An 11,297-nucleotide genomic window follows, 5' to 3' on the forward strand; every position below is an offset into this window, starting at 1 on the left:
CATGCTCCCCTCCCCAATATCTCTTGTCCCACAGGGTCTGTCCTAACTCCAACCAGCCCCCAGCAGCACCATGAGCTGGATTGTACGAGTTACTTTCCCCCTACCCCACTCCAGCTCTCCCAGTTGTAGCCCCATTAGCTTGGAGGGGACCTACCAGACTCAGCTCCAGTCCTTTGGCTGCATTCGGTCATCATCTTTGGTGGAGCTGAGCTGGAGATAGAGCAGAGAGAGATTTTGGCTTGAAACACCCTATAGCATGGAGACATCCGCAAGACCAATGTTTGAGATGACTCCCATGGTCGGAGCACCCACAGTGTCGGGCTGTGTGGCTGAAAGAGCAAATGCCTTGCACAGGACTTTTAAACACAGGCTGCAGCCTCACATGGACACAGCCCACGTTCCAGCTGCTGATCTGGAAAGCTGGCCCCTGGTATCAGTGCCTGAATAGGAACAGGCCAATTTAAGAGGAAGGTCTCCCAGGGCAGGGATGGGAGAGTAAGCTGTGTCCCTGCTGTATATACATGTGTGAGACATCCTCCTGAAGTAAGTTCACTGCAGACATGCAGTTCAGCAAGCCTGATCTGAATCATGTGGATCCATACACACCTCCTCCTTCTCAGGTGTTTTATAGCAGCTCAGCTGCAGGCACTGCTTTTGTCCAAAAGAGGAGCCATGGAGAACATGAGTGGAAGTGATATTAAGTCTTGCCAGCAGTTCCCTGGTGCCCACAAGCTTGCACTGCCTCAAACAGCAGTGCCCCAGGGAAGGAGAGGGCATGGCCACGGCCCTGCCAGCTTGCTCAAGGAGCGGCCTGTCCCCAGCCCTTCCAGCTGGACAGCACAAGCCCATCTCGGCACAAGCCACTTCCCAGGGCTGCCCTGGACCTTGCAGTTTGCTGCAGTCAGGCTAGGTGCACATGGAGGGAGGCAGCCCTTCCCAGGACAGCAGTGGGTCTGTGGGCAAGAAGAGGGTCTCACAATTGCCATCTTGGCCAGACGAGGAGCCTCAGTGATGCAGGTAGTGAAAACTGTCCTGAGAGTCCCCAGGCTGCAAGCTACCCTGCATTGTGGGCTGGTCAGAGCAATGCTGAGCACAACTGCATCTCTGGTGACACAGGCAGCAATGGGAGGAGGCAGGAGAACCAGCTTGCAGCTAAAAGGAGTTTACCATTGCCTTTAAGAATCACAGATGAGACAGCAGGAAGGGAACTCTTCTCCCAAAAGCTGGCCCCTCTCTGGCTGCAGCACAGCAAGTGGCAATGATGGGCAGTCAAGGCTGAAATTGGGCTGTAGTTTTGTATCTGCTCTCCTGGGGAGAGCAGATCTCCACTTCTCCCCTTACACAGTCTGATATATTGCAGAGGGGAAAGGCTTTGGGGTAGATGGAGAACCTGAAAACACTTGCAGCCAGCGATCGGGTAAGAGTTGGGATCAAGGAGGCACCCAGTCTCTGGACACGTTTTGTAGAGGAGCCAGCAGTGGGTATCTGCCACATCCCTGGACCATCAGAGTTATCTCTTCTCCCATGTCCATCAGCAGCACAGCAAGGAATAAAAGTTGAGAGCTTGTCTGAAGGGTGCAGTTTGGCTGGCCATCACTAGAGAGCAGGAAAGAGTTCCCACTTTGCAACTTCCACCTCAAAGACAGCACAGTCTGGACCTTCCTGGGCCAGGAGCAAAGAGGTGCCTGCCAGCAGGGACCCCCCTCCCCGGTCCTATCCTATGCCTGTGAACAATGAGTCTTGTGGGCTGAAGAGCAAGATGGCGAGTGTAGGGAAGAAGGGAAGAGCTTGAGGAGACTTAGGAGACCTGGGAAAACAAGCAAACAAACCCTGGAAAAAGTGCTGGCTTGACAGGTTCGCAAAGGTTCTCCGAACCCTTGAGAACCTGTCAAGCCAGCACTTTTTCCAAGGGACATAATATTCCATGTGGACCCTGGGGCCAGATCTCCCCTCTGCAGTATTGTAACCCCAGACAGGGCTAGGAACAGCAATAGTCAAGTGTCTGACCTCTGTCCCCCCGACACATACCCCTTCGCTGGCAGGCAGGAGCCCAGGAGAAAGCAATCCTTGATGGAAGCATTGGTACAAGTCTAAAACTGATTAAAGACACCCAATCAGGACTGCTTTCACCTGGCATCAGCTCGGCATGGACAAGGGAAAGCACACGTCTCGCTGCGCCAGCACTGTGTCTGGGCCCTGTCTTTGCAGGGACAAGCAGGGAAGAGAGGTCAGGCTCTGGGACCTGCGTAACCTCATCCTCTCCCCTGATACAGCGGGGATGATGGAGGGGTGCTCCTCAGCCTGCTTGTAGCCCCCAAATCCTTTCACCAGGCAGCTGCTACAGCCCACCATGTGATTTTTTCTTCCTCCCTTGTAAGCCCAAGTAAAGTGTGTCTCTTTCCCCATTACTATGATACCTGGCAGGAGGGATGCTTTCAGAGTCAGAGCTCCCCCAGTTCAGCTCCTGGTCTGAATCAAAGGGTGAAGAAACCCCTCTCCCAGGAAGAGGTCTCGGGAGACTGGAAGCTTAACAAAGCCAGACCCATGTGCTTGTGCTCCAGAGGAGGAGCTGGAAGCAACTGGTAAATAATGAAAAAAGAAAGCAGCTTTTCAACTCACCTGCAGGTCAGAGCAGCACTCCCTGCTCCTGGCGTCACTCTGACTGACAAGCTCTCTCCTGAGAGTTGGACACATCGAGGAGATGGGTACGTCATGCTGTGCTAGCTGCTATAGCCTCTCTGGGGAAAGAGCACCAGGAACTCTGTGCTTTGCCAGGCCTGCCAGGAATTTCAATATCCTAAAGCCCCTGAAGCGCTGGGCTTGAACAGGCCCCGCACATTAAAACCATCTGGCCCACGTGCCTCCCTCTGCTCAGCAATGGCTCTGGCAATCCCACCCTGCTGCCATCCATCACCCCAGAGTAGCCAGCATGCTGGAGGGGCAAGCAGGTGCCTGGGAGCTCACTGTTAGCTAGAGGAGGGCTTGGAGCTTTTCCTGGGGACACACAGCAAGCGAGAAGTGTGAAGAAGAGGAAGCAACTGTGGGGAGGATCCTATGGGAAGGAAGGGCTCTGCTGGGTCAGGAGCAGAGATACTTGGGTCTGTTCCCATAGTTTTGGCTGCGGAGGGCAGGCAGCTGGTCACAGAGAAGCACGTGCATGGGGAAAATACCACATCAGGGGGAAACAGAAGAAATGTGGGCAAGAGAAATTGGAGGTCAAAAACCATTGCTAGTGTTGGGATTTTCCCCCTGCACAGAGGTTTTGGCTTGTTTGGGATTTCTGGGCTGGAGAGATCTCTTCCCTCCTTCCCCCAGCCCCACTGGTCCTTGGGGAGCAACAGCATGTGGATGTGAAGCCTCATGCTTTTGAGAGGCAGGGTAGAGTCTGCAAAGATTATTTGGTTAGTGAAAGGGTAGCAGGGATACAACACCAAGGTGGCTACTGAGGCAGAGACAAGCTGGGGACAGGGGTGACAACACATGGGTCCCCAAGGTACCTAATGCACATGATGACCTGCAGCAACACAAGAGCCACACAGCCCAGTGGACGCTCCCCCCCCACAGACATGCACACACTCCTCCACGCTGCCTCACTTCCCCAGGCACCGCGAGGGCCCCCATGGGCACACAAGCCAGCTTCACGGCCTCGCACAGAGGGCTTGGACCCATTGCAGCTCACGGGGAGGCAGTGCGCTGCAGGGCCCCAGCGCAGTCCAACCCAGCGGCAAGCCTGTGCAGGGCAAGGCCCAACACTTTGTACCAGAGGAGGCACCATTGTCCCTCTGAGAAACCACTGTTGCTGACAGAGGATGGAGGAGATGCAGTTTCTAATGCCTTCCTCTTTGTAGTATTGCTTTCCCCCTGTGCTTTCCCCCCATGCTCAGCTGTGTGCGGGACCAGCGCCTGCAGCTGAGCCATGCCCAGCCACACCACCCAGGCAGTGCTTAGGGCACCTGGGACTGGCAGCTGGGATGCAGCTTTGGCTCCAGCTGCAGAGCTCAGGCTGGTCCATGTCCCTGGAAGCTCATTTACTGAGCTGGCCTGGCCCATGGACTCCTTAGCAGAGATGTTTGCAGCTCTAGAAGAGCCATCACCCCTCTCTCCCTGGGCAGGCAGTCCTTGGCCCAGACAGGCCGTGCCTCACACTGCCAGCTGGCCAGAAATGATGGAGGAGCCTCTCCAGGCAGTGTTGGCAGGATCCCCTGCCCTCATCTTCCCACAGCTCCTGGACTGGGTGTAAAAGGTACTGATTGATGGGGTGACAAATGGCTCACAGGGCAGCTGAGGAGTTTGCTCAGCAGCTGGATGGAGACACATGCACAGTGTGACCATTGGGCTCTAAACCCCCACTGCCAGGGCCACAGAGCATGGGGTGAACGTGGAGCACACAACCTCCATATGCCCCCAGCCTGGAAGGAAGCAGTCCCTGGGACTGACGTCCTGGCTGGAAATGTGCCTCCAGGTTGGCCATCTTGTTGCTGGTCCCCCTTTCTGCTGAAATAGGCTATACAGTGCATGACAGGGATCCACACAATGATGACCGATATGTATGCAGTATGGGAGGGCATTTGCTGGTGCACTCAGTATTAGGAATACTTGGGTCCTCAAATGGAGGTCCTCGCTCAACCCGTGACTTCTCTGTTGGGTTGCAGACACCAAGACGACCTGTGAAGAAGCCCTATGAAGGTGACCAGCCATGCAATGTTCCTGGAAGGCTGTCCTTCTACTAGCCTTGGCATCCATTGCAATCCAGTACACAGCAATCCGGACCTTCACCGCCAAGTCCTTTCACAGCTGCCCCATCCCCAACCCCATGAACTGCAGCCTGAGCCAGGACACTGATGCAGCCGACAGGCTATGTGATGAGAGCCCCACTTTTGCATATAACCTCTCCAGGAAGACACATGTCCTCATCCTCGCCACCACCCGCAGTGGCTCCTCATTTGTCGGACAGCTGTTCAACCAGCATTTTGATGTCTTCTATTTATTCGAGCCGCTCTACCATGTCCAGTACACGCTGATCCCAAAGCTGACCCAGAGCAAGAGTACTACGGACAGGCGGGTCATGCTGGGGGCCAGCCGAGACTTGCTGAGGAGCCTGTACGACTGTGACCTCTACTTCCTGGAGAACTACATCAAACCCCAGCCTGTCAACCACACGACCGACCGGCTCTTCCGCAGAGGAGCCAGCAAGGCGCTGTGCTCACCCCCCGTCTGCGAGTCCCTGGGAGCTGTTGATCTCCACCTGGAGGAAGGAGACTGCGTGAAGAAATGCGGTACCTTGAACCTGACACTGGCTACCGAGTCCTGCAGAGAGCATGGGCACGTGGCCATCAAAACCGTGCGGGTGCCTGAGGTCAGCGACCTCCGGGCCCTGGTGGAGGACCCACGGCTGAACTTGAAGGTCATCCAGCTGGTGAGGGACCCCCGGGGGATCCTGGCATCCCGGAGCGAGACTTTCCGGGACACTTACCGGCTCTGGAGGATCTGGGATGGCACCGGCAGGAAGCCGTACAACCTGGACGTGACCCAGCTCACCACGGTGTGCGAGGACTTCTGGAACTCCGTTTCCACTGGCCTGAACCGGCCACTGTGGCTCAAAGGCAAATACATGCTGGTGAGGTATGAAGACCTGGCCAGGAACCCCATGAAAAAGACTGAGGAGATTTACGATTTCCTGGGCATCCCCATGGACAGCAATGTCGAGCGCTGGATACAGAACAACACCCGAGGAGACAGGTCCTCGTCCAAACACAAGTACGGGACGGTGCGAAACTCGGCGGCAACAGCAGAGAAGTGGCGTTTCCGGCTGTCCTACGAGATTGTGGCATTCACCCAGCGCGCCTGCCAGCAGGTGCTGGCGCAGCTCGGCTACAAAACAGCCAGCTCCGAGGAGGAGCTGAAAAACCTTTCCATCAGCCTGGTGGAAGAGAGAGACTTCCTGCCCTTCTCATAATGCAGCCCTGGGGCGGCAGGCCCTATTTTTGATACAGACTGTTTCTAACTGTTGCCTTATTTTGTTTTCTTTTGATTTGTTTCCCCTCACCTTCTCCCTTTTGTCTTTTTCTCTCCAAAATTTGCACTAAATCGTGAGCAGGAATCTCTGAACAGAGTCTAGGGGAAGTGGTTGCCACCTCTCACAACACGTTTCGGACGCAAGAGGAACCGGGTCTCTCCAAGCAAGAGCTAGAACTGTGGATGGGTAACAATGTTTACAAAACACACACAAAACGTAAGAGACAACTGTCAAGCTTTCCAAACCGAAAGGGTACCTGGGGTACTTTACTTTTGCACTGTTTACTTTTACAATATAAGAGGTAAATATAAATATAATTTATGAATGATGCTGTCCCCTCCAGAATAACTCCCCTTGTCCCCCAATGAGCAAGTTATACTGGTAGCTGAATGTGGAACAACCTCCTTGTTTTCAATCTCAATTCAATATGTCTGTTTGTTTAAGTCATGTTATTGGGCTGGGCAGTTGGTCAGTTGCTGATACCTGGTTGTTTGGTAACACCTGTGATATTTCTTTGTGCCAAAAAAAAAAAAAAAAAAAAGCCCACAAAAGAAAAAAAGTGATTGGGCAGTTTGGTAAAAACCCGACACATTTAATGCTTTATTTCTGTGTTTTCTGTAAATAAAAGAGTGCAATAAAACTGACCTGGGGGGGTGAAATTCAACTGAAACACCTCAGTAACTACAACTGGGGTGGATGCGCCAACAGGCAAAAATCAGTCTTTCCAGATATACCCGTCTCCTACAGTGTGCAGGAGTGGGACAGGGCAAAGCTGGCAGGGAGAGCTAGCACAACCCCTTTGGCATGTGCATGTTTGAATGTGAAGTGTGTAAAAATGCAAGTAGTTAAGCCAAAAGTGAGAACCTGTGGTTATTTACAGAGCTGAGAGCTTGCTGGCTGGTGTGGTGGCACAGGGCTCACTGAAATGCTTGGCAGCAGAGCGCTACACCATCAGCATCACAAGCCCAGCCCCATAAGCCCGCCCTGGTCATTGCTTCTGCTAGCCCCAAGTCTGAAACTGTTGACACAAGCATTAGCGTGGCTCTGCCCTGGGAGACCAGAGAACAGTGCTCAAGTTCAAGTCATAAAACTGCCAGAATAAAAACAACAAAAAAGATGATACACTTTGCTAGCCTCCTGCTCCCAGCTGAGACAGGGCCCTTGCGTGCCAGGCACCTTGCACATGCAGAGAGCAGGAGCTGGCCCCTGCCTTGCAGGGGCTGCAAACTAAACAAGGCAAAAAGCAGCAGGAATAGGAAGCATGGAGAGGTGAAGCAATACAGCATCTCAGCAGAGGACCGAGGGCCAGGCACAAAGTTGCATCAATCTCTGTTTGCTCCTTACCTGCTGAAACAGCTGGCCAGCTTCTCCAGCCCAACAGTGCACATACAAAACTCTCCAAATAGCCCAGTCCCTAGAGCGCATCCCACAGAAAGGCAGTGACTGCCCAGTGATTTCACAGCTCTGTTGCCCCAGAGCCAAGCAGGATGGGGACCCAGGGAAAGCTCTGGGGAGGCCAGTTGTAGCTGGTTCACATCTGCCCCAGCTCTGCACTCCCAGCCCTCAGCAGTCCCTGGGGTAGCATGGACCCACTCTCATCACTGGAGTGTCTGAGCCACCTACCTAGAGCAGGTTTCTGTGCTGAAGGCTTCTTCCAAGGGCCACTGCCCACTGGCTTCCAGCCCAAGATCATATTTGGGAGAGGGGCTGAGCCTGGGACCCTGCAGTAACACACAGGAGTCAGTGCAAGCAGCTGGCACACACAGCACCTGGTGAAGCAGGGAAGGCTGTAGCTGCAGGCAATTCTCCAGCAGCCCTTTCCCCATCGCAAAACCTTTGGAGGGGCAGGTGCTGCTGCTACACATCAGCTTGTTAGTGGCATTTTGCAAACTAGCTTAACTTTGTAAACCTGCTCTGGCTGGGCAGGGTGGGGGAAAAGGTCAGCAAAAGCAACAGATTTGATGGCCCTTCCTCAGGGTTGGTGGGTGTGTGGGGAGTAACACCTGCTAAACTGGCTGTGTTGTCCACTGGAGAGACAGCGTGTGCATGCTCCAGGCTGGGCACTGCCCTCATCTGCTTCCCTGCGGCCTTGCGGAGGGCCTCCGCGCAGCTCTGCAAGAGCCTGGCCACCGCAGTCGCCTTCACTGGGGCCAGGTGCAGTGGCAGTCGCTCTCACTCTACTCAGAGATGCGGCAACAAGCGCCTTCCCCACCACCAAATCTGCTCCTGCTAACTCAGCTCCCAGGAGGGCTGCAGCTGAGCCCTGCGGTCCCTGGGCTGCCTCTCCTGGAGAGGACGGAGGCGAGAGGGGCCCCGCAGCCCCCCATAAGCCCTTGCTGTCGGTATGATGCACAGGGCAGCACAGGCTGTGCACCACAGGGTGAGCAACAGAGGTGTTCGGAGCCAGCCTCATCAGTGCGCTGCACATTACTCTTACAAAGCAGCTGGCAGTAAAACGCCAGCCAAATAAATGGCTTGATTGCCCCATTATTACTTACTAAATTAATCCTTTTGTCAGCACTTAACAAATACTGAGCTGTTGGCTCCTGGCCTTACCCCAGTAAAAGGGACACAGGCAAAAGCCTCCCTGCCAGGCCTGCCACGCTCTGCGCTGGGCAGCACTGGGGCAGGTCGTGGCCAGGGGCTATCGCTGGTTCTGAACAGCTCTTCACCCGCCACCTCCAGCCTGTGCCTGCAGCCCGGGTGAAACAATATTGCTCACATTCAACCCCAGTGTTACATCGCTGATTAACTGAAAGGTCAACCTGCTGGCTGCCTGATTAGCTGGTTCCCAGGAGCATGGGCAGCTCTCTTGCGAGGCGGGGAGCAGCATCTGTGGGAAAGGTGCTGGGGAGTTAGTGAGCATGGTGGAGGTAGGCTTTTCTTTGCTTCCTGAGCTGCAAAGAGTGGCCGTCATCCTAGCACATGCAAACCTGCATGAAAAGCCAGCAGCTGTAAAGGCAAAATTTCCCATCTTCAGAAGCTGACATCCCACTTTTGGGGTCTAGGCCAGCCTTCCTCTGGCCCAAAAGACCTTACACACACTGGTCTTTAAAACAAAGCAAAGAATTGAGTTTAAAAGTCTTATCCAAACTGTTCTTACCATTTCAATCAGTAAATATGCTTGCAACAAAATGGCTTTCGAATCATGGTTGAAAGCCATGTCCTAGTTTAAGCAGGGACTGAGATTCAGCCCTGCTCAGTGCCTCATTTAGAGCCCTTAGGGGAGAGATTTGATTTCCCATGGAATCTCTAACATCTTCATTCAACTGCATTTTCTCTGCTCGTTTTCCCCCACTGGAAACAAGAACGAGCATAACAAAGGTTTTTATCCTCAAATTTTACTGTAATTAAAATACAGAGATGCAGAATATTCCCAGAAACACACTGCAAAACAAACCAAGCAAACAAATTCAGTAAGAAACCAATTACAGACAATGAAATGATAAAGAACAAAAGTGTTCTCTGGAGCCCAGCACCGTGCACGGGACTATGTGGCCACACTGACGGTTCAGGGTTTCCAAAGGGCTCTTAGGCTCACACAGAAGCAGAGACAGGCCCCGGCATCCTGTCGCAGCAGCGCTGTGGCTCTCTCTATCCATCTCCACATTTACACTCAATCTGGTATTTTAACAGAATGACTTTGCAAAGGAGACACAGAAATGACCCACCCACAGGAACAAGAACCAACAAGGGAATCCAGAGGAAAAGAAATGGGTTAAGTTTTTCCACACACAAAACACAACTGGAAAAAGGGGTGGAAGACGTGCACTTCCTCACAGCCAGGAAAACTGCGGGAGCAGACTCACCCTCTCTGCCCTCCTAGCCATAATGAAGGTCTCAGTAAGAGCTTTGGAGAACTGGACCTGGGGGCAAGACAAAAAGCTAAGAAAAGTAAGTAAATGATAATGAAATGAGCAAAGGAAAAAAGGGAAGAAAGGAAGTGCCTGTGGGTTCTCCTCTCAGCTGCCTTGGGGCATGGGAATCCCCATCTGGGGCAGGGCCCAGAGCTGCTTGAAGGCCACATCCCAATCCCCTGACAGGAAGAGAATCTAGCACATGGCAAAAGCCCGGGTGAGGCATAAGCAGGGACCTGATCTGGCCCGTGGACCGTCCATTAGGCATCCTGATCTAGCTACTTGGAAACATCTAGCATTTGTCACTACTATAGAAGCAGGATATCAGCCAGGAGTGGAACATACACCAAAACCTACATTCTTCCCTAGGACAAATTCCATCACACTCATCCCACAATTCAGAGCCTGTCCTAGGAAATAAATTCCCCCTCGCACTCCTCCTTTTCTTGCTCCCCCACTCCTTCTTTCCCCTTCCTTCTGGCCACAGTCCCCTCACCTCCTCCTGTAACCAGTCTCACCTCACCTGCTTCCTATCACCAGAAAACTGGTGATCTTCCTTGCACTGGCCCCCTTCATTCCTCCATACCACCCATGACCCTCAGGCCCTCCTTCCACCTTTCTCCTGCCCCCTCCTATCTGGTATCTAGTAGGATTTCTGCCAAATGTTGGTTTTGGTCCTCTCACCACAAAGGGGCTGTGGGAGAAGGGCTGCACCAGTGGCTGGAGTGGATCCTGGCCTGGTTGAAGTATCTGTAGTTGGGGAGGAGGAAAGATGGGGCATCTGTCAGGTACTGACAGCTTCCCCGTCTGATCTAGATCCTACCATCCTGCAACCAGAGCTGTGAGAAAGTGTCTTTGTTCTTAGACTGGGAATACTGTGTTTCTTCTACTCTGGCATGGGGAGTGCACAGAAAAGCAGCCTGGGGCCAGGTCACCTGGATCAACCAAATAGGCCCAGTACTCTTACACAGACATACTTCCCAGAGGTCTTTGAGTCCTGCATATTTACATATTCCCAAATACCTGATAAGAAGACTGAGGCCGTGGTTTTCAAGTAGATTTAATCCTCTATCCCTACCTGCTAGTTTGCCCTCTTTGAATATTTATGGTCCATGAGCTCTCCATTAGCTGGGCTCTAAGAACAGCGATCTAGACCGTGAGTTCCCCTCACTCCTCTTCTTCCCTTCTCAGGGCCATCCCTCAAGGCCATGGCAGTTCCAGAACAAAAAGGAGAGCTTTAGTCCATTTACTACAAGGACACACAGTGAGAGAAGGGAAGAGCAGAAAGAAAAATACGGGAAAACCTTAGGACCCATATGGTCTTCCTTAATGTGCCTTTACCACATTTTCCATGCCTGCTCTGCACACACAGTGCCTGCAAACAACAGCTTGGGAAGGATTTATTGCCCAGAGCTTTTCCTCTC

At 53.0% G+C, this 11,297-nt stretch overlaps 1 protein-coding gene across 1 annotated transcript; it reads left to right on the forward strand.

The window, feature by feature from the left end:
• Positions 1-4,656: 4,656 nt before the first annotated feature.
• On the forward strand, positions 4,657-6,865 carry CHST1 (carbohydrate sulfotransferase 1). Its single transcript, XM_013959468.2, has one exon. The coding sequence runs from the start codon at positions 4,697-4,699 to the stop codon at positions 5,954-5,956; it is 1,260 nt and encodes a 419-aa protein (XP_013814922.1). The 5' UTR covers positions 4,657-4,696; the 3' UTR covers positions 5,957-6,865.
• Positions 6,866-11,297: the final 4,432 nt, after the last annotated feature.

Source organism: Apteryx mantelli, chromosome 4 (assembly GCF_036417845.1).
Source record: "Apteryx mantelli isolate bAptMan1 chromosome 4, bAptMan1.hap1, whole genome shotgun sequence".
Lineage (NCBI taxonomy): Eukaryota > Metazoa > Chordata > Aves > Apterygiformes > Apterygidae > Apteryx > Apteryx mantelli.

Excerpts from the sequence above, each read along its gene's own strand:
- CHST1 (XM_013959468.2), top strand. The coding sequence starts at position 4,697 with ATGCAATGTTCCTGGAAGGCTGTCCTTCTACTAGCCTTGGCATCCATT.